At 40.1% G+C, this 24,675-nt stretch overlaps 1 protein-coding gene across 1 annotated transcript in view; it reads right to left on the bottom strand.

The window, feature by feature from the left end:
• MACROD2 (mono-ADP ribosylhydrolase 2) overlaps positions 1 to 24,675 on the bottom strand; it is a gene marked incomplete at its 5' end in the record, with an annotated part of 837,700 nt that overhangs the window by 254,645 nt on the left and 558,380 nt on the right. Inside the window, 1 exon segment of the mRNA XM_079550710.1 lies at positions 1,734 to 1,807. Coding sequence (XP_079406836.1) covers positions 1,734 to 1,807 — 74 coding nt within the window.

Below are 24,675 nucleotides of genomic sequence, written 5' to 3'. Positions count from 1 at the left end.
AGGCCACAGATGCAATGGAATTTTATGTTTTACTTGCAAGAAGTGCTTACAGCTCAATCGGAGTCAAAAATATATACAACAATCATCATCATTTCAGTCGCTGTGGGCTATGAGCCTTAAGTCTGCTTCCAAGACAGAGATGAAGCTGCCTGAAAACCAAGGGAGGAGCTCAGCTGAAGTCTATGAAGGGAACCAGAAAACTGTGGAAGCAGCACACCGATGAAAAGAAAGGGGGAACATGTAGTGCATATGTGGGTTTCCAGGCTGAGTCAAGGCAGAAATAAAAAAAGGGAAGACTCAAAGTCTACACTAAAAGGTAAAGTCATCATACAGCTGAGAAGCAATGGCTGAATGATAGGGCAGAATACTCTAGAAAAGAGCTTTCATCAAGAAAGCTTCTATACATGTGATAGGCACTCTACCAAACGAAGCCAAGTTGCTTCTAATAACATTAAGAAAAAAGTAATTAAGGGAATATGTGTTTATATTACACATATTCAGTTTTTGAAATAGAAGAACTTAGTTCTGGAATAAAGAGAATAGTTTCAGTCCAGATCTGCTCCACTGCTCAAATATTTAAGTCATGGAAAATGCCAAGTGTTCAGTGGGAAGCACAAAGATACACTGACCGAGCATCCCTTGTTGTACCTTTTGGCATTCAGGTTTGAAACATCTCAGTTTACCATTCAAATCTCAATACAGTATTTCCTTTCAGTTATATAAAATGTATATATAATAATGATAATAAATAAATAAAAACACCCAAAAACCACCAAACCATAAAGCTATTAAATTCCTCCTGTCAATCATCAGAATCTCTTAGCAATACTCTGTATAATAGTAAAATACTCTGCAAAATACACAGATAAGGGAAATATACTACTAATTACACCCCTGTATCTATTTCTTCTCCTTTGTTAAATATTTTCAGACAAAAATACTGAACAACTTGAGCTGTCTGAGATCTGCTTGCTATCATTAACAGGAGGCAGGCGTTTCTTCAGTTCAAGACATCATGTTTATTTCATTTGGTCTGTCATTTCTTTGCTTCTTTGTCACATTTCTCCAATTCAGTATTAGGAACTATCAGACTGCTAAGAACAAAAACCAGAGAAAGACAAAAACGAGAAAAGGAAGATCTGGAGATCATGCTGTTGAAAGCATTTTGTCTTATAAAAATAATAACCATCATGTTGTCATTGGAAGAAGGCTGGTGCTGTTAGAAAATCACTGTTGAATCACATGTTTACTGAGAGTTCTAGGGAAGATGAACAGTTAACCATAAGCAAACCAAAAAACTAATAAAAATAGAAAATACCATCATAGGTTCTTTACTGTAAAGTGGCCCCTGAGCACCAGTGACCTTTGGGGACTGTTTCCACTGACAACTATTACATACATTTCCTTTCCAAGACTCTCCTCATTATTAGATGAAAACTGTGACGCTCAGAACCAGCTCAGAAAGAGAATAGACTTTTACTTTGCCAGGAAAGAATACAATGCACAGGAAACGCAGAGTGTGGTTTCAAACAAAGGTATTTCCCTTCAACTCCAGCGTAGATGTTAAATATAACAGTCTCTGCCCTGCCATATTGTCCCAGCCTGATTTCATTTGTTTCAGACTAAACATTCAGCTGATGTTTACTCTTTCCACAGTTTCAGCATCAAAGTCCATAACCTTTAAAAAAAAAAAATTAAAAAAAAAATTGGGAAATTTACATTTTATTCCATACCTCATTGTGATTCTTGCTTAACCATTCCTTAGTAGTGTTAAGGGCAATGACAGCAGCAGGCTCATTTGGAAAACCTGAAGACAGAAGAAATGAGAGATAAATTGAAGGTAGACATTTTTCTCCACCTATAAGAAAATGGATTCTGTTCCCACCTTCTTCGGTCTAGGCCTGGGATTCCTTTTGGTCACCGCTCCATTTTAAAGATTGTTTTTAAAGGTTTTAGGTGACAATATTCATTCTTTTCCTAGGTAAACAAATTGAAAACAGGGGCAGTGATTTTCTACTAGTGTTTTTGATTTGACTGTTTGTTTTTAGCTCTGGTTAGGAAAACTCAGCAGCTCTAGGAACAACAGAGAGTTATACATGTGTCATACTAGGCAGGCGACAATATAACATACATCACAGTAACAAATGCTAGGCTTACATCTCACGGCACAAGTTCTTTCTTTAATCCATCTGTCAGCAAAGCTATACAACACTATGATCCCAGTGCCATGGGTTTCATAAGGATAAAAATGCTTGACATATAGATCTCTTAATTTATAACCTAAAACATAACAAACAACTTTGGAAATTAAAGAATTCATGAAGCATAAGCATAGAAATTTAAGGCCTGATATTGCATGATATACTAGCAATAGCAACTCCCCCTAACACTAAACAATATCAGAAATCTTTCCAGGGATGCAGACTTTTTGCTTTGATGGTCTCTATCTATCATATCTAAAGATGCTTTCATTACTTAGGCAGCCTTAATTTAATTTTCCTTTAAAATCCTAACTTGAGGGCAGCAAATCATTTCTGTGAGGATTTAAATATAAAAACCCATAAGCTGTATGAATAGCCCTCAGTAGGTTAGATTAATAGAACAGCCTTTGAAGAGGTGGAGCTGCAGGCGCTGCGTACAAGCAAGCAAAGGGGCTCGACAGAAACAGGCATGAAATCTGGCACACAGATGCATGCATACAGCATTTTTTACATCATACATCACACCCTCGTGCCGTAACCTGAAGTACAGACACTGCAAAAAGCAGTAGATGCACCCAGCTTTTTGACATGGATTGTTAGCCACCAAAAGCTATGTTTTTTAACTCTTTTCAGAACTTATGCAGTGCTAGACTGAGAAACAAACAAAATCTCTCTGCCCTCCTTGAGTCATGCCCCCAGCGTTTCTCTCCATAACCAAACTGGATTTGTAAGTGCTTTTTTCTGTTGGCGTTACTTTCAAGAGACAAGTGACAGCTATCCAACAAGCTGGGTAGAATGGTCACTGTTTGGGTTCACTTCCTTTCTGCATGTTTCTTCATAAAACATAGGTGTGTTCCTTTTTTTCCAGGTCCAAGATGAAAAATTAGCCAAGATCCTACAACTACTGCTGTGGATACATCCACCATTGCTGAGAACACATACTCCCATGACATTTAATAACAATGCTGCTATCATCAAGGCATGTGACCAAAGACACAAACTAATGAATGCTTCAGTGGTTTTATTTCACAGTATTGCAGTCACAGAATTGCAGGAGTTGGAAGGGACCTCAAGAGATCACTGAGTCCAGGCATCCTGCTAAGGCAGTTCCCTACAACAGGTCACACAGGCAGGCGTCCAGATGGGCCTTGAGTATCTCCACAGAAGGAGACTCCACCACCTCTCTGGGCAGCCTGCTCCAGTGCTCTGCCACCCTTACCGTAAAGAAGTTCTGCATGCTTGTATGGAACTTCTTATGTTCAAGTTTTAAGTCATTCCTCCTTGTCCTATTTGCTACACACCACTGAGAAGAGCTTGGCCTCATCCATTTGCTTCCCATCTGCCTTTAGATATTGCTGAACATTCATCAGATCTCCTCTAAGTCTTCATTTCCCCAGGCTGCACAGCCCCAGGTCTCTCAGCCCTTCCTCACAAGGGAGATGCTCCGGGCCCTTTATATCTTTGTGGCCCTCTGCTGCACTCCTTCTAGGAGATCCCTGTCTGTTTTGACAGGGGAGCCCAGAACTGGAGGTAGTGCTCCAGGTGTGGCCTCGCCAGGGCAGAGCAGCGGGGGAGGATCAGCTCCATTGATCTGCTGGCATCGCCCTTTGCAATGCACCACAGGGTAACATTGGCCTTCTTGGCCACAAGGGCACCCCGCTGGCTCATGGCCAGCCTGTTGGCCACCAGAACAACGTATTTAGGTCATGTAAAGTAACAGACCTCTAAGCAGACAGTCCATTTGAATTAGTAACATCTTATCTAAGAAAGCATGACTTTATAATACAGAAATTCTGCACCAAGAGTTTGGTAGGCTTGCCTGGACATAAAATGAAGACCACGTAGAGAGAGAAAAGCAGATTTCAGACAACTAATAAAGCATTGTTTATGCTCTGAATGGTTCATTTTCAGAACAATCCTCCCTCCAGCAAGATTCACTTTTCTGGCTTGGTTTTCTATTCACCTTCAGTATGGTATTTGCCCAAAACTGTAAGAGCACGCTAACAACTTTACAGAATTATTGCTCTCTCAATAAGTTGTGCATTATTTAGAAAACTGCTGCCATGCTAATCAATCTTAAATAGAAGCTCACCTGACTGGTATTCAATTCCTCTTAAGTAACCACAAACGTAAAATAAACAAAATAAAATAGATCAGCAATCAAAACAAAAGCTTTGAATCTTGTGTACAATTTCAGAAAAGATCTTAAAATCTACAGAAACCTTTTATGATGACAACTACTACTAAAAAAACCAACCTACTTAGTGCTTCATAACAATCTCTGGTAAATTTAAATAAAAGGATTATCTTTTTGGCTTTATGCAGAAGCAAGACGGAGTTTGGCCTCCTGTTCCACACCGTGCACCAGCACAAAAAGCCCTGTCTCTCTGATTCTCTAACAGAAAAATATTTGGTTTTATAGGACCGGGCTAAAGGGAGATAAAACGAGATGGGATCTTTTTAAGCCTGTTTTTGCATTGTTATTTATTTATTTCTGAGCTGCATTTGTCTGCCACAACATTTCTGGCCCGCTCCCATACACACACACAGCCCTCCCCACTTCGCTTTCAGCAAAAAAGCAATCTCAGTGAGCACGTGGGAATCAAATTACTGGAGAGAAATAAGCTCAAGGAGCCTCACAGTTAACCGACTCCTGGAGCAGCAGCTCAGACAATTCTGGCTAAAGGCTCAATTTCACAAAAGATAAAACAGGTAAAGTAATAAGAGTGACACTGGCCCATGTTACTGCAGTGAGCGCTCCTCTAGAATACTGAAAAGGACAGGGGCGCAAAAAGGCAAAGGAGCATTATCTGTAAGGTGCAGACAAGCAGAGCCTCTGAAGGACTTCACTGGGTTTGTTTGGTTAGAGAAAAAGGGGGGTTGGTAGGTTGTATGCCCATGATAGGTGTGAGGTGAAGCATGTACTTACCAGCACGCACAGGTCTCCGACACAGGCTGTGCTTCCTACATTCTGCAGTGGCAAAGCTTACATTTTGGCAACAGATCCTGCTATATCACCAGAACGTGACAGGCTGTCTTTGCTCCTGAAAAGCTCTTTCAGAATGGGGTAACACCGCTGCAGTGCCCATTAACCACAGCTCGTCGTCTGTTACCAGGATCAACTTTCAATCTTCCAACCATGGCAAACACTGAAGTAAGCAGTCACTGCCACTTATGCCTCTCTCAGCTCAGGAAAGAACAGCCTTCTTCATTACTGTTCATGCTGACTTGCTACCGCAAAATCTATAAAAATTACTTGGAATCCTGGAGGAAAACTCTCATGGTTTTGCCAGTTGCTTCACAGCTGAAGTCATCTGTGTGACTTGCGAAGTCAGCCCAGACAGCACAGCCACCTTAGTACATACTTATAGAAAAGTGACTGCTAGCTCCCAACATTGACCTTGGCTACCGGCATCGCTCTAATTTCAGCCAAGCTTAGGAATTTCCTTTCCTCCTCTTTGCATGTTGCTAAGAGATGTCTATTCCCCTACTTTCATTCTGTGTTTCATGGCTATACCTCCAAACTGCCAACAAATAAACAACAAAGCAACAACAAAAACTGAACGCCGTTCCAAATGAACTCTGTTGCTTCTCATGTGTCCTTGGGCAGACACTACCCACGGAGACAGTCTATGAAAGCTTTAAAAGATCTTCTGACTTATGAGCTTCTGCATCTGCTTCCAGGCCTTTATCACCTTAGTCCTGAAAATTATCACGCTGATCTGAGAAATAGCGGTGAAACAAACGGGATGTTATGCAGGCTCTTGTGGTCATAACTTCCCAGAGAAAGGGTGATAAAATTTTACAGAACTGTTTCAACACATTAGATATTAAATAATTGTGCTCTTTTAGAGAAACAAAGTGTGGATAGGGGCTGAAGAAGACAGTAAGCGTGGAGATGCATGCCGAAGTTCCCCTTATATTTCCATTTATTCCCTTAAAAACAACTGCTGAGAATATTCAAGTCCCCCTGTTTTATTAACATTCAAAAAATATGCAATGAATTCCCTGCTGTTCCACACGCAGGACAAACGCCCGGCCTTTTGTGCTGAGGGGATTTAGCAGAAAAACATTCACACCATTGTGAATGTCTATTGCTGTATGCCTAATCTGTCTGTGCAGTATTTGGAAAATGTATACTACACGTTCTTCAATGAAAAGCGGCGTAACAAGAATTCTGTGAGATAAAATTAATAGAAGTCTATTTAAGGGACTCAGACTGTACGGAGGTGCTGGGAGCTTTATCTGTCTCTTTTACTGTCCTCAATTCACTGCTACATGTTATTAAAAATGTCCGGCTCAGAGACAGGTAATGCTGCCTCCCCATGAAAAGTCCATTAAGAAAACCTAAGTACTAAATAACGAACCCCTAATATGATATAGCTGAAGATGATGATAACGGATTATAGCTGTTAGGTTATAATGCTAACAAGCAAACGTCAATCCAGAAAAACACTTCAGTAGCCGCAGGGGTCAGTGTTAGAGCCTGTCAGTTTAACTGAGATGTTTTCGGTACATCAGATCATCCTAAATTAAAAAAGAAAGGCAAAAAGGTCCTTTTTTGTTGGCACAGTCTAAATGCTACAAAGGTTTTTATTCATTTCCGTCTGCTCCTTTCTCTGCGGTTTGAGAACAGCTCATCACAATCTTAATACACTTATTTGCCAGTTTTAATGGTTTCATTTTGAAGCAAGTCATGAAAAAACAAACACATTTCAGCACAAATGCTCATTTCAGAGTTTCCCCTACTTTCTCAGAAAATATCTACACTGGGATGTTTGTGCACATATCAGGGACATACCGCTTTACAAGACTGCTCTGAAATCAAACCCCACTCCCATTGTTCAGTCAACACAACTGTCAAAATGGAATAACTAGCATTATTCAGTTTATGTATTTGCCAATGATGTTTAATAATGTTCTTCTCATAGGAGCTCAACAGCCACATTTTGACACTGTGGAAATGTATAGAAGACCCCCCCACCTTGTTGTGCACCACACAGCTAGTATTTGCTGAACTGTGTGCACTAGATGGCGTGGAAAATAAACTCTTACCAGGTTTGTTAAAAAAAGCACCGAGCATTCATCCAATACATGGTCTGAAATCCAATATTGCTATCAGGGCTAAAAATGCTTTCTGAATCAGAGCAGACATGTGAGCAAATGAGCTTCATTATGGTCATGTGGGTTAAGACTTGCTATTGACAACACAGTAATCATAACACTTCAACCTCATGAATGTATGACAATAAAAGGGAACAAATGAGATGCATAGCCCAGCACGCCTGAGGTAGGGTTACTCAATACGTTCACTTGTCCTTCAGTTGTGAAACTAGCAGGAGTATAATCTTACAACCAAACCCATATAATCATCTTGTCAAAGACGTATTATAGTAGTCAAAATGAATTCACTCATGCTGAGCTGATTCCCATTACCATGGTAAATCTGGCCCTTCCGGAAGCACAGACGGTAGTATCCTACCAAGAACTTTGCTGCTGCTATTGGGCTTTTCTTCTTTTTTTCTTCTTTTTTTCTTCTTTTTTTTCTTCACCAACCACAGTCATGTGATGACTGGAAAAACAAGCTGACAAGTTGCTAGCTTTATCATTTTTGTGGTCACTCGCAACCTGAAAAGGAAATGGATCAGCTGCAGCCCTAATTTCAATCGGCGGCGCTGAAGGCTAAAGAGGAGAGCTGTGAATCTTCTAAATAACCTACTATGCCTTACTGAACTCATTCAGCCAAAGACAACCTTATTATTTGCTGCCTACTCAAAAATTAAGTCTCAGAAAGACAGTGAAACTAAGTATTGTGAAAATACAGTAACTTTTGTTTACCCCAGTTACTCCAAGAAACACAGCCGCACGGACTTGCTGTATCCATTTTAAACTATGCTACAGTAAGTAACTGGCATGTAAATAAAATTAAAAAGGAAAATGAGACATTTTCAAAATGCATAAATAAAGCATTTTTCTGAAGAAATGTCTCTCAGTTCCTCTTGAGCAAGGAGCATGCTTTCTCATTTCCCTCAACTGAATAAATTCCGCAGCAACAGGAAAATAAATACAGTTTCTGAAGAATCACTGCCAATTGCATTCAACCACTGACTTGATAACAAGGCAGCTGGTAGAGGAAGGTTAGTAAAGGAACCCAAAATATGCATATAGCAACAAATAGAAGAAACAGAATGCCTCTGCTACGCTGCAGTGACACGAAGTAGGTAGAGTACTGAAATGACAGAGAGCCACGGAACGGCACAGGGTAACTCAGTGATCCCTGGTTCACAGAAGCACAGGGGTTGGTAGGGAGCTTTGCAGGTCATCTAAACCAAGCCCCGGCTCAGGTGAGGGCTGGCAGAAGGGGACAAACACCATGCAAGTCAACAAAACCAAGGCAAGCTGCAGGCTGAGATGCATGGGCTTCAGCTGGGCTGGCTCTGCCTCAGCTTGTCAGCAATGACAGACCTGTGCAGGCTCATCACTGTGCTGACCAACAGTGGTCTCATCCTGTGGGCATGGCAATCCACCTTCCACATCTGCAGTTCAGCTGCTCTTCTGTACAAACGCAAACCTGGACTTGGCGTAAGGCTGCCAATGAAGCGGTCCCTTACAGGAAACTGGTGCAAGAAAAAAAGCAGGCCATCTGCCAGTTCTCTGAAACACACGCTACCACACCATGCTTCATTTCACACTCTACTACATTGATATCATCAGGAAAACATTTGTCATATAACGGTGATAAAAGTATCGGCTGAATATAGAAGTAAGCTATAATTATGTAGGTCAATTGAACAGATAGAGGCTTTCATTAACAAATCCTAGGATTCCAGTAAAGAAAAAGCTAGATTTTAAGTTTACTCAGCTGTCTGTCGTTTGTCAGCATTGGTGGGAAGAAAAAAAGGAGGAGCTTCTCTATGAGTAGTGAGAGCTACGTGTCTGCAAGGACATTATATCTGGATCCTGCAGGAGAGCTGTGGATTTGCAAGAACTGTGCTTTTCTGCATCAGTCAGTATATTTTTATTAAAAGTCAAGATTTTGGTTTCATTCTTTTTCCAGCTTATATAGGAAGAGTGCTCGCAGGGCGACAACATCGCGGATAGACGGGTTCTCTAAGCGTCTTCTGAAAAAATGTAGCAAGCAATACTCAGAGACATTCTGGGAAGCGAACTGCTTCAGAGCTGTGCTGTTTACTGTGTTATGTGATGGAGCTGTTCTGTCTGTCAGAATATTTTAAAATGCTCCTGTGGAACATTAAGGCTTTGAGCTGAATGTAATAAGGGAACTGTAGAAAGGTGGCACGGTGCTGAAAGGGAAAAGATCGCTCCACTCCGGCAATAAGCATCCTAACATGGTATTAGAAAGCATATATAATGCAAAAGCAAGTGCAAGATGTACTTGCAGAGGTACTTATGCAATTATAGAATCTCACCTACGAGGGTGTATATACAACGTTTGTGCAAACTGCATGGCCATTTAGGCATATGTATACAGCTGTTCATGAGTTCAAGTACATCCTTCCTCTTAACACACTCCCTACACTAAATCTAGAATTACTATTCCAGAAACGAGTGTTGCACAGAGAAATGTTAATTGAAAGAGGTTTCTAAGTGCACACGAACTCCTTAATGCAGAGTATTTCATCTTCTACTTATTCATATGAAGCAAGTTGGGTTTTTTTGTGTGTGGTAACATAATCCAGCAAAAGTAATTTGAAACAAAGTGCAACGTGCTAGTCAACTGTGAAATCTGCCATCACACACTGAATTGAACAGCAATGGGATATTGGCTTTATTGTAGTTTCAATTCCAGCATGGTCAAACACTTTTTTTCTACCTACTGATCAGAACAAAAATGCCTGAAGCAAAGTTTGAAGAACCAATGCTACCTTCCTGAACTGCCTTGAAAGATTTTAGAAAGTCAGCACCACCTCTCATTTGCAGCTTCTTGCTTTTCTGAAAAATGGGGTGCATGTGGTCCAATGCAGTGATGCTTTGCTGACACTACCCCTTCCTTGACATGAATTTCCCAAAGCGTGAAGGGAAGCCTTTGCTTCCAGAGATCTGCTGGTCAGCAGTAGGAATGAGATGCAGCCTGGACCTCACAGAGCCGTGTTCCCTGTTGGGAATGCATCTTGCAATTGATTGCAAACTCTTACTGAAGGCTCATCTGCAGATGAGATATCCTCGACGTGCTTCACAGTGCTGGAGGTCCCTGATGTCTACTAATGCTGCTGCCTGCCTGTTGGCTAGGCCTGGGGAGAAGAGAGAGAAATTGCTGTGAGAGGATCTTTGTGCAGGCAGTGGGAATTGATAGCAATGAGGGAAGTGCACTCAGGTGCAGCAAGATGGAGTGAAAGAAGAGAAAGAGAGCGCAGCAGCTCTGGTTGCAAGATGGGGTTCAGTTTTTGAAAGGAGGATTGGGTTTGGGAGAGAATTTCAGGGCTGTCAGCTCTGCTGGAGCTCTGAGTATTTTGACTGAAAATAAGCAGCACAATATGACAGGAGTTGAAGTACAAGGATTTGGACACACACACACACATATATATATGTGCATATAAGAGAAGACAAGCTACTACAGTACAAAGAAAAGAGATGACGATATCAAAAGCCTGAGAAACTTTTTCAGAGGAGTAGGGCATACATAGGCAATGGACAAGAATATGCACTCCCACAAAGAAAACAGCCAGCACTGTCAGTCCATCTCTATCCTTTGAATCACTTCCACCACATTCAATTGCTCTGACAGACGCAACCCAAAGACCTGGCTGGATTATCTAAAACCAACAGAGTACTTAGTGAGAGCCATACACGTACAAGAACAAACAAAACAATCTGACATTATTTCAACTGAAGCACAGTTCTTATCTCCTCTCCAAGGGAAATCAAAGATTTCCTAAGAGCACATAAAGAAAATCAGCTGAAACTACATATACTCAGCTCCTTTTGGAGCAAAAGGAAACAAAGATGTTCTTTTATCTTTTTCCCCGAAAGACTTACATGAAAAAAATTTACAGAGCAGGTTGGGTGAAAAAGAAAGTCACTGTGTGAGGCATATTTTATCTACTTAGTTTACTCGTTTTTAACAAACATATTATTGATTCTTAGTTTGTGCATATTATTCACAGTGTGGATTTTTCCCCACTCTCGCCTCAGGCAGTGATAAATCATACTATAGGGTCACACAGACCAGCAGCTATTGTACTCAGGAAATCCACAGCAGCTCAAAACTGAAATATTTCCAGATAATATGGAGTTCAAAGATGTCAGTACATTTTAGAGGAGCAGAGATGGCTGCGTTTTTTATTTGATGCTTAATAGTTACTCTTTCTCAGTGAGCATTAAGGCACTTCATAACTAATACAACATCCTCTACATACACGCTGCTATAACAAGTATTTGTGCAGGATGTCTGACTTGAGAGTCATTACAATAACGTGTTTTTTTAGAGAAAGCCTTTTTTCCTCCTTGCATAGATGCTGTATCATTTCTGTAGAGGCTATTTGGTCGGTTAGAGATGAGCTCCATGTGAAAAAATATATCTTAACGTGCAGAAAGGGTTAAAGCACAAACTACTTTATGCTGCTGTTATGTATTAGCAACTAGCCAATACAATCCAGACACACCTTCATTTCATGCTGTACCTTTGGTAAAGTGAATAAAAAGTACGTGGGAATGGCCAGCAACTACTTTACACTTCCCCAGATGCTTCAGTGAAAATGTTTTCCTCTTGTTTTGTTTCCTCAAATCACAAAAAGATGCACAAAAAGAGAAAAACAATTAATTAGTGAGTTTTGGAAATTAGATTCATGGGAAAACTGACAAACAAGTGCTCATGTGCTAAAGAGCATGGAACCAACAGCTAAAGGGAAAAACATAAAAATATCATCTTATCTTGGAAAACACTGACTCTTTGACCTCCTGTCTGTTTTTAAGGTCTCATTCTCTCACATACTAATTCAATTACATATACCTAAGTTAGCACCCCGTACTTCAACACTTCTCTTGGCTGCCAGTCAGCCTCTATCATCAGCTGCCTTTTAAACCCAATAACACAAGTTGACCAACAAGATATCCTGGATCTCATTAATTTCATAATTTAAAAAAATCACAGACTTAACTGTGAAACAAGTTTTGTGTTGTTTTTTTTTTTTAATTTTTTTTTTTTTGCTAATATTTCTCATTTGCATTTCACTCACAATTACGCATTTTCTGAGTCTTGCATACTTCAATCAAAAAGGAAATTAAATAACTAGTTAACAGCACTGCCAATCGCATGGATTCAAATCCAATTTAGGGTTGATCTGAACTTTACGTATTATTAACACTTGTTTTAAATAGTATTATCAGCATGTATTCTGACAAGTTGTCAGTGTGACGATTTCTTTTTTTTTTTTTTTTTTTTTTTTAACATTATACAAGCAAATCTGTGTTGCTTTGGAAGGCAATGGAAATTCCTAATGCTTAGAAGGGTTTAGCAACTGCCATTGCTTCTGGCTAGACCAGCACTGGCGTGCTTGATTTCAGAGTAAAATGATCTCATTTTGCAAGAGGTCATTCTTCAAGAAAAATAGAACATTTTCTGTGTCATTTTGAACAATATTCAAACTGATATAGGAGAAGGAGAAAGGCTGATGCAAATGAATTACTTTAGTCAGAAACAATACTCACATTAGAAAAGAAGGAGCCTATGCTATGGTTGGTTAGATCGAGCAGGGATAGATATGGAAGACTAAGATTTCTTTTGTCTGACAACCCAGCACAAATAAGATGCTGATCTGAACAATTTAAATGTAAATTTCTTAGCACCTGTCAGACAAATGAGACTAGAAGACCTCCACTTAAAAAAACAGGCAGCCTTAACCTGAGCCCCTCAGTGAAAATTGCCCTCCCACCTCCATTTCCCTGTAAACGCGGCCATGAGGCAGCAGGAATGGTGGTTTATTCCAGCACTTTGTTAAATTTAGTTGGTGTACACACTCAGCGTGAGATGAGCCCCAGTGCACCTTCGAAAATGATGCTTTCGAGGCAGATATCCACACTTTGCATCACAAACACAATTAATCCTCTCAGAAATATGAAATCCCAGACAGGTCAGTGCAGGTATATGGAAAAGCACATAAACTCAGTGGGTGGAGAAATGTTGTTGATTGTTAAGCAATAAAACTAAATAGGGGGAAAAGGTACCTAATATGACTGAAACAGCATAAGCATCACACTCAAGCTTACTGAGTTGCTTTAGGTAGTGTGAATTTGTGTTTTTTTTTTTAATATTTGATCAGATCAATGGGTCCTCTCTCTCTATAGAATTCCATTCTAGATAGATTGTATTAACACAACAGCTGCATTTCTCCAGACCACAAAAATATCACTGTAGTATTTAAGGTTGGGCCTAGATTATTCCACCAAACTACCCATGTGAGAATGCCATCTGCAGTCACCACCCTCCATAGCACAGTCATTCCTACGGCTATGGATAGAGCAGGGCTTTCAGCTACGGTCTAAAACCAGCCCTAGTAAATTTTAGTTTTTAATTTCATGGTTGTTAACACCATCAGTGATCAGTGACTCAATTAGGGCTGGACGCGTCCCCTGGGTCAGCTGGAAACGGCGGGTCCTTTCACCTGAGGAAAGGGTCTCTCCCCTCTGCAGCTCTATGCAGTTAAGTAAGATCTCCATGGCACCGTCAGTGCAGAAATGGAGCCGAAAGGGCGTGCAATAGGCACGGCTGGGCCAGGACTGAGGGAAAAGAGGGACATGTAAAGGCATTGGATCAAGGATGTGTTGCCTGGGAAGAATGCAGGGACGCTCTCTGGACATGCAGAGATCAGGATCAGGAAAGTCAAGGCGCAGATGGAGCTTAACTCGGTGAGGGATGAGAAAAAAAACTAGGAGTTCTACAGGTACGTTGGTCAGAAGTGAGCATATACCCCCCTCTGATAAATGAGAAGGGAGAAAGATACGGAGAAACAGTTTATTACCAGTCTTCACTGGCAGTCAGTGATAATGGATGAGATGCTGAGGACGGTACCTGAAGGAAAATGGAACTCTGCAGGACTGCTGGGCTGCTGTGTGGGCATCGAGGTGCTGCAGCAGGGCGGCTGGGGGCCCTGTGAGGGGAGCTGGGAGCACCGGGCCGCTTCCCGCCAGTTCTGAGCCCCTCTGCAATGCACCGGCAAGGCGGGCTTTGGAAAGAACAAAACGGCGCCCAGCAGCTCCTTGTTTGCCAAAGCACTCAGTTTGAAAGCCTGCCACCTGAAGGACTATAAAACGTTGTCATAAAATGCAGAAAGAAACCGGTAAAAAAGGCACAGAAGGAAAAGTGAAAGCATTAGAGCACAAACATGTGAGATCTGAGTAAGAAATTGTTCACAAAGGTACTGGAAGAGGGAGCAATTCTAGTCAGATTTACAAAACTAATAGGACTGTCATGCTACAAGAAACAGTGTTGATTTTTACAAATCAATTGCTAAACAAAGGACCTCCACAAACAGAGCAAGAGAACAAGCAGTGCTGAAGAGACGAGACCAATGGGCTCAATACCAGTGTTCAGTCCAGTTACAATATTTGTGTATGAGCTTTGCAGAATAACCTTGCATAACCTGGTGTTACGTCCCAGAGACAGGAAAAGAACAACATGTGGAATGTTTGTAGGTTTATGCCACTGCAAGTCTGAATGTTACGACTAAAAGTTATTTCAAAAAGCAAACGAATGTACAGTCCCTCTCTGAATTAGTTAAGGACAAAGTAAAATCAACAGTACCAGCACCATACTTATCAAACACCTTCTACGCAGCACTTGGTATTGAACTCAAAAGTATTCTAGAAATAGAAAAAAATCAATGGTGGACATCAAAGTGAAAGAAGGCTTTCCAAAATTCAGAAAGGTCAAAGAAGCAGGATTTGTATTCCTTAGGAAACAGGTCAAAAGCAGACCTCCTTCAGAGGCAAAAGAATTTGAATGAACGGAATGAGAAATTACTGCATACCCAACCTCATGTGGACACCCAAAGAAGGGAATCGTAGAATGGAACATGAGCACAAATCCAGAAACCTCCTCTCCTATAGAAACTGGGGTAAAATTTATCTACACAGATTGAAAGAGCAGGAAGGAAAAAAAAAAAAAAAGTGCTATGGACAGCAGTCAGAGTAGCTTATGCAAACAGTTTCAATATTGGTTAGAAAACTATCAGAGGAGCTACTGTGCAAGAATGCGGCTACAGTCAAAGGAGGAAATGTGAGCTTCTGGGGCTCTGCTGACATTTTGATATTGTCTATCACTTCCCATCAAACTCCACCTATGCCTTCCTCATATTGCAGATATGTAAAGGACTGAGACAGTAACACCAGGTATACGCTGAAAATAATTGATGATTGAGAAGGATTGAGGTACTTCTGAAAATTCATTGAATGAATGGAAGGAAAGAGGCAAGAGAGAAGAGAAGGTGAAGGACAGAAACAAAGAAAGCAGCTCACCCCTTTCCCCCAGAACTTACTCCATGTTTGGGTCTGCTGGCTGAGATGTCAGAGTGAACATTCTCCACCATCCCAGCACTGGACAGGACAAGGGAAGCAGTGGGATGGAGGGCATGAGCTCAGCATCTGAAAGCCCCCAAAGGGTTTTATGCCATGCACACCACTCACTGGGAGCAGCACCAGATAGCGCTTAGATTGGAGTACCTATTTCATCACTTAGTAAAGCAAAGCATCTTTTAAATCATTCTGAGTGTGATGCATATTAATGTCTTAAGCATTGCACTGTCTTAAGCACTGCAAATTATAGACAGGATTCAGGATTGGATTGAAGCACGAGATTACCTCCTAGTGTTTATTAAGTGGATATTTAGATTTGTTGTGAAGGAAGAGGAAGACAGTTTTATCATCAGACTTAAGATTCTGGGGGAAGAGAAGAGCATCACCATTTAGAGATTCACAGACATTAATATATTCAGTAGGCGGTGACAGAAACAAGCAATAAATACCAAGTAATCTAAATAGCAGGGATCATACATTAAAAGTTACAAAATTAAGACTACACGCAAAAATCAGGCAGAACCATTTTGCTTAATAAGTAGAAAACTAATGAAATATGTTGACAGTAAGAGTCATAAAAACAAGTAATAAAAATAAGCAGATTAAAAAATTGTGGAGGTAAGAACATTTAAGGCACCAAGAATGACAACACGTGGAGCCAGAGCCAAAATATATTCTAAGTGCAAACATCAAGGTGACCTCCTCCTAACGAGGATGCCACAAAACTCAGTGAAAATTGGTCTATTAGGTGAAATTAATTCATAATCCAAAGCAATTTTTTTTAAAAAGTAGATAATTTCTTAAAATCATACCTAATTTAAGCATAATGTTTATCAACTACAAGTCTACGTTTTATTGGCATAAAAACATTTCTACCTATTCCTTTTTAGAAAGGGTTGAGCAGGGTTAAGGTCAACATAAATACCATGTAATCAGCCTGGGAAAATCAGAAAGGTCAACCGCTAGGAAAAGAAACATTAAAAACACAAAACAAGTTTAAAAAGGCTGAGGAAGTTAATTCTTTAACATCAAATGATTGAAATTCCACAACTGGAACATCTCTGACTGCTCTTAATGAGACAATTCAGAACAGACTGGAATTATTTCAGAAATTCAGTAATGAGGCAGTTAAGTATTTTTGTGTCCTGTACTCTCGTGTAGCTTTGGAAAACATGAACTGAAAATATACATAGGGAGTTAATAAAACCTGCTTTGTACATAAATTAAACAGCTAGAGATTCTTGAACATTCAATTTGTCAGTTGTTGTACATTCTCCATTTCGTGGCTGCCAAATATGATGAATTCAATTGCTGCTTCTGATTACCTATATTCAATAAAATGGTGACAACTCATTAATCAGGCCACACAACTGGGAGACTGCTATAAGGTTCTACAAACCGAAAGCCTCATTAGGAATGAGAAGCATTGCCAATACGCACCCTCGTTATCTACATCATGGCTGACAGCTTTGATTAGAAGCGAACTTCAACTCTAACATCTTCCTGTGTAAGATGAGCTTACTGTACATCAGTAAATCATTAATATTTTGAAACTACTAAATCATAACTTAAGAAGTCCACAACAAAATAAGAGATTAGTAATGTACAACTATTGATAAACAACTGAGAAGCATTACAGTTTTTTTGCCACATATTTATTTCTGTGGAAAATGCAGCGATTTCTCCTTCTGTTCACATTCTGGGAGGTAGGCTTTATTTTTCTAAAACTAATGAAAATTATTTTCCTTTAATTAAGCAATGCCTGTTTTGCAACACTAACAGAAAAAAAAAAAAAGGAGGATTACAATCAGATAGCAAATACAGGTCAAAACATTGCTGGCCTTGCACAGTACGGTTCCTCATGGCAGTTGGTTTAAAAAATCAAACCAACATTCTGGACCCATAACCGTCTGCTATATCATACTTGCTAACTACAGCAAAGAGAATGGTTAAAAATCTAACAGTGGCATAATGTTCAGCACCTATTATGGACACAGATGTAACTATCTTATGGTAATTAAAGGCATAAGAAATTGATAAATGTTCTGAAGCTATAAAACTGCATCAGTTGAAAAGCCATTATGACTGCACTGTCTCCAGCTCACAGCCTACACTGGGCAATTTACAGTGATAAGTATTCTGCATAAAACACGGGGTAATGTACTGGTACATGAGGCTGATGCTATGCACTGCACACTGGTCAGTGCTGGAACAGTTGGTTTACTCTCATCCTAAAGATGAAACCACTTCTTCGATTAGGTTCTAGATCTGTCTATCCTCTATTTCTCTTATCTGAATGCCCAACAGTTTGTGCTGTCATCTTCTCTACTTTAGAAATATTCTTTTGACCAGAACAACAGAGACAGGAAAATTTACAGAGAAAACAAGCAACCCAGCTGCCAACTAGAGTGATGTGCTGACATCCACACCGCCTCTATGTAGCTCAAGGATGTCGGAACCAAGCCCTCCATGCAGGATCAGCATAACATCCCTCACGTGGAACAGCACCTTCCCTCAGGAAGTGACTGGCCGAGACTTGTAAGCGCTGCTCGGTTCAACTAAGCAAACCACAATTTGGCTTTTGACAGAACAGTCACAATTTGTCATGAAAGACTATGTTTTTCATATGCAGTATTACCAACTCCTGCAAAGTGTGAGTTTAATGTTCTTATTCCAGAGAGAAATGAGAACAGAAGGGGACAGGAAGCCTTTCGGTGCCACAACATCACATACAGTAAATTATTACCCCATAAATAGCATTATACATTATTTCTGTTAAAGGGTTCTTTCAAACATCATGGAGAAGAGAAAGGAAAACAAAAAAGTGATACACTGCACTGTCCAAAAATAAATTGGAAAATGACAAATACTGTTTATCATCTAGTAATACATAGGAAAAAAAGTCTTCCGCTCTTGTATATAAGTAAAATATTGAAAGGAGTAAAAAGAGACACGCATACACAAACTGTTTACACATCAGACTTCAAAGAACCACCCCTTCCAAGGGGCTAGGCACTCTTTCAAGAAGAAAAACAAAGTCTTATCTGACAAAAAACTGTTAGAGAAGTACAATATAAATCACTAGATCTTTCCTCTCCTAAAATCAATGCAGTTATAGCCAAAGTGAATAGGGTCAATTAAAAAAAGCTAGATCTATTTCTTTAAATGCAGAGGAATATTTCACAGCCAGTGGAAACTATTATAGCTCAGAAACCAAGGTACACTGACTAACTACAGCAAGAAATCAGCTCTGTTTCTGTTTTAGTTACCAGATGGGAAGCTAAAATCCCAGCAGCAGACAATATAAAAAAAACATTATTAAGGAAAGGCCTGCTGTATTAAAGTATTATATCCCAAATATAACCCTAGAATTCATGCGTGTGCTGCACCATTTGAAGTACATACGAAGACAGCTAAGTATCTAACAGCAGATCTCAACACTTAGTTTGTTTTGGTTGTTTGCCATTCTTTCCCATCTTGTTTTGGATACCATTTCTTTTTTGCCAGCCATAAGCATTGCTGCGACAGGCTGCTTGTGCAGGAGCACCACACACACAACCAAAGCAAGGCATGGTTCCTACAGTACTGGGGACAGCACAACTCGGGTCAAGTCTCCCTACCCATCTCATGAGCCACTGCTTCTCATCAGGCCAGATGCAGGCAGTCCCTTTCCCACAGAAGTGATGAGGCCAGTACTCAGTAGCTTCCACCCCACCAGCCAAAGCCCAGCACTGAGCAATTTGTTTATGGGCGGCACCAGCAGCAGGCACACCATTGAGTCCCCTTGCTCAGCCCAACGGGGTGAATTGAAAGATTACTCTGTCATGCCAGCGTGAGGACTCATTTTTCTTCTGTGCTACAGAGGTCGCCCCCATCCCGCAGCCTGTGTTTGATTGTGATTAATTTGTCAAGCCGGCTATAGCATGGAAATGAAGAAATGGATTGCCAATTACAGTTAGTCTTCGCGCAGAATACCTCTCGAACCGGTGCTATTCTGCAGTAGTGACAGCTCAGAAATAAACTGAATTCAGCTCTATCGAGCAGAAACCTGAGCCAAAGTGTATTTTAGAGCAGCAGAAGGTGACTTTTCCCATCCTCCTCTCTAACCAGCTCCTCAAGTAGATGGCTGACTTCAGCCCTCCTGCCTGGCAGGTACACAAAAAGGCTATCCACATTTATTTCTGTAGTCACCTTGTTAACAAGTACTGAACTTCTGACTTCACGCTCTTTCACAAGGTGCACGTTTGGTTGTGAGTGCCTCACCCTGAGTCAGCCTGAAGGGGAATTTAACATCTATGCCATTACCATGAAGTAAACAACAACAATTTGACTCTGTGCAGACATTCTTGCAAGCATCCTAACTTCTTCCTAAATAGTGTTCACAGAAAGGTAATTTTTGACATGCTATGTTTCCTCTACAGTACGCCACATCTGCTTTCACAAGTTGTTTAATATTTCATTATTATAGACAAGTGGCTTAAATTGAATAATAGGATTCGGATAGACTATGAAATAGAAAACAATTTCTGAATGACCTGATTTATTCTTAATAATTAACACGGAATTTGAGAAATAATGCCTCAATCCTGACTATGCATGCCTGCAACTTACTCTATGCACTGATACAACCTTCAGCAGATTACTCAAGCTGCACAAATTTAAAGCAAATATACATGTCTAACTTCCCACTACCACAGAAAATCAGTTTAAAATAATCCCTTTTCTCTCTAGAAAAATCAGGCCATTACAATACATGATTCCTCCCACTGTTGTAATTTGTTGTATCATACACTGTCGTCTTTGGCATCACATCTTCAGACAGAAGAAAGGCGGAAGAGTCTCCAGCAGTCTGTGGCACACAGTGGCTTTCACCCTGTTCTGAAGACAAAGAGCCAGAATCCTGACCCGGGCCCAGGCTGGTCTTTCATTAAGATCACCACATGGACAGCAACACAGAAATGCAGAATATGTTCTATAAGTAGGATCCAAGCTTATGAATGGGGTTAATCATTCATTATGCTGAGTCATCTGACTCTTAGGGTCTTCTGCCTCAGCAGCAGTTGTCCTTTCCAGTGATGTATGGCAGCGTTCCTATCTTGCAGAGATACAGAAAAGAGGACAATGCAGTGAGCAGCCCTTGGAGGAAGAGACACTTTCAAACTGCCTTTCAGGTACCTGGATGAGCTGCAGAATGGCAGGTCAATTTTGATGATCTCCCACTTTGTTACACGGAAGTGAGAAAACACTTGTCCTGATAGCAATAGAATTACTACTTTTTACATTTTTATTTTATTATTTTGTTTCTTTCACAGGCGACCCAAAAGCCCCACTACTCTTGTACATACCTCTTGCTCACTTCTTTAGACAATTTTCAGACATCAAGCATCTGAATGAGAGATGCTCTTTGTAGCTTACAGTAATTGTTTATAATGATGACTTTCTGTATTTACACTGCAGTAATGTTTAGGGTCTCCGACGCTGACCAGGGCCATTACAGAAGGTATTATATAAATGCATAGAAGAGATAAGGTTTCCTATTGAAAACAAGAAATGGGGCAAATAAGGGGCAATTCCACAATAGCCTGTGCCTAGGCCAGACCAGAGTCTCACTGTGCGCTAGAAAAAATAAAAGAATAAGAGAAAGTAGCTGCTTTCCTAGCATAATAACTATCCAACACTAACAGAGAATTTCAGAAAGATACAGTTAATACCTTTGTGGTAAAGCTAATTGTTACGGGTCAAACCGCAAACAAAAGTCCTAGTCAACGTTTGCGTGTCAGGGCTGTAAATACTATTTAAGGACACACAAACACAGACCAACATGACTGTTCTGTTCTTGTAGAAGTTTTAAGCCGTAAGTCAGATGCAATATTAGCAGAATACGCCTAACACTTTTCTAAATATGAAGTCAAACAATTGTTTGGTATTGAAACGATTGTGGTTGATGGACTAACTATCCTGCCCCAGGCACTTTTACTTTTTTTTCTTTTCCTGAAGCCTATAGAATTTGTGATGTATAACTAAGCTTACATACAAGAACGGTTATGCTGCAATGCATAGGCATACAAAATCACTGCTGCTATGACACACATCAGCTTCAGCGCAAGTTTCCAAATCCAGAAGTAGTTTTACAGTCAAGACGATACCTGTTCTTTAACTAGATTAATTTCATACTAAGTTCTTCCTTTCAAGGAAGCTCAGTGTCACGAAACTTGTCTGAAACCATTAACCTCCTTTTTACATTGAGTTAAAAACTTAAAGGTAACAGATACTTCACATACAACAAACTCTGCAAAACATGGAAGGCAAGAAACAGATGCTCTTATAATTGCAAATTTGACACACTATATTTTAATGATGGATGCCGTTAAAAGACACCCACAACAACATGACATTCTCTTTCAAAATATAAAAAATAAGCTTTGCTGTAGCACCTAATGAGATCTCACCAAGGAATGTGCAGTAGCAGTGCAATTCCTTGGTAGGAATCTCGCTTGTCAATGACGAAAACACATCAGGAGCTCTCAATAACACAGAAACACACAGGTTGGAATCACGAGAGCACCTCTGTGGGTCATGTGGTTCAACCTTCTGTCCAAAGCAGGAAAAAATGCACAGTTAACTGAGGTTACTCAGGACCTTAGGGAACCCAATGAGAGCACATCTCTGTCTTTGCTTCTCAAGACAAAGAACATCTGCAGTGGTCATGATAGCAATTTACACATTTAGCTGGTTGATTTAATTATCTGAATATGTATCTAAATAATTACAGCAGTTGCTAGTAGTCTGAAAACTCTTTGAGGCAATGAATTTGATGTTACGTTAAGCCACTTCATTTCCTTTTAAGCATTTCACACAGCTTTGTGTGAAACTTCATCATTTTGAACACAAGCGTCCTTCTGCTGTTGGCTGCTTCTGTGATGCTGTGGTATGTTCCCTGTTCACTAAAGCCCATGAAGACAAGGGCATTCAGCAATGAACTGACCTCCAAGCATATCTCTTAGAGAAATGCTCTTTTCTGGGGAGAAGGAGCAGGATTACAAAGAAAACTGTTCATAGTGAGCCTTTTACCAAAAGGTATTTATACTGAATGCACCATGCTAATTTCAGCTCTTCAGAACAAGGTCCATATATTCTCTTTTTTTTCCTCTCAATTTCTTAACAAATTAGCTTCAAAGAAGCTCTACTTTTTCCTGGTATGAAGAAAACACCCTGAAATGCAATCTGGTTTCGATGGCTTTGGACACGTTACTGGCTTTTATCCATACAGGTCATTGCAAACCCAACTACCGATGAGTAAGAGCCATGCTTTAGAGCTTTGAGATGTAAACCTCCATGAAATAAGAGGAAAAGGGTACAGAAACAATTCTAACTGTGAAGCTGAGAGATCAAAGGGGCCAAGTGATAAATGCAAATATAAATTCATAGCAGTGAGCCTAATAAAGAAGCTAGGCCTTCCAGGCTTACAAAGCCTACAGTTCCTTATGCCCCTATTGTTTTTAAAAGAAAGAAGAAACTATATAGAAGCTCTACCTATCTCTTCCAGAAAAGAAAGGGGAAAAGAGAAAGAACAACACCAGGTAGGTGGCAATTGAGCAAAATATTCAGTGTTCAGTGTCAGCTTTTTGAAGGATTTTTTTTTTTCCCTAAGAACAGGCACTGAACAGTATTTTAATGAAATCTGGGATTCGTTCTCTACGATTCTGGGGAAAGGCTTCAAGTCGGGCAGTCAGCAAGAACTTCAGCATAGATACATTTCTTGATAATCTAACTACATCCATAAAATGCCAATTTCCACAGAAAAAGAGCTTATTAAGTCTCTCTTTTGAAATCAAGTTTGAGTTTCTCCTTGCTAAATACGTCATATGAATGTTAATTTTAGACCGTTGAGAGCTCATTGATTTACACTTTCCAGTAATCATATTTTAGTACTTAAAATATGGGAAAAGGCCGATTAGTATCACGGACACTACGCTGTCTGAAATAAGGACATTGTTAAATAATGCATGCAACAAATTTTTATACAAGCAGTAATTAGATTTCTAGGATTACTTGAATATTATAATAGTCATTTCATTGCTGCTACTATTATTAATTTTAATAATAGTCTCATTTAACTGGCGATCAGTCCCAAAAGAAGCAACACGAAATGAGTTATCATACATCTTCATTTTCACTAAAATATTACATTACACAAATTATGGAGTAAATAACAAAATGCAATTAACTTCCCAATGAGTTACAGGAGATGACTGTTAAAGCCACACAGTAGTGTCAAACAGTTGATGCAGTCCAGGTTGAGGGATGAGGAGCTGCTGATTAGGTTTGAAAAATGGCTTAATAATAGGAGAGAATCTTCTTAATGGGAAGCTTTCTTATACAGCCTACCAGACTTTTTCCCCCAACAGAGAGCTTCTACAATATCCAATTCCTTCTGTCATCGCCTTGACATCATGACATTCACATGGCAGTGACCACATACAGCACGATGCCATTGGTTACGAGGACTGAAAGTGCCAGACTAGAGATAAACATAAGGTCACTTTATGGTTATCTTTTATACACTCATGCCTAGGAGGTCTGAAAAATTTCTGTGGAAAGATGACAATGCAATCCTTATTAGAACTGCTCATTAAAGAAATACATATCTTAGGAACAGAATGCCAGCAGAAAATGAGGAGAAACAGATGGGAAAGATGGAAATAGATTGCCTCAACCTTTAGCCCTGTGCAAGGAATTTGTTCTGCCTTTGAAAATGTTTGGTTTAGTCTCCCGACTCAGATTTTCAGAGGGCCTTTGTAATCCTTCTGTAGCACACTTGCTGGTAATGCTCTATCTTGGATCAGCTCACAGGGAGAAGAGCTGATGGACGTGCTCCCAGTCCTGCGTGGATGGGCAGGATGAATCCTGATCTGGGTACAGAGGAGGAAGTACCAAGGTCAGG

This window comes from Tetrao urogallus, assembly GCF_951394365.1.
Source record: "Tetrao urogallus genome assembly, chromosome: 2".
Lineage (NCBI taxonomy): Eukaryota > Metazoa > Chordata > Aves > Galliformes > Phasianidae > Tetrao > Tetrao urogallus.
This window is presented reverse-complemented; position numbering and strand designations above follow the sequence as displayed.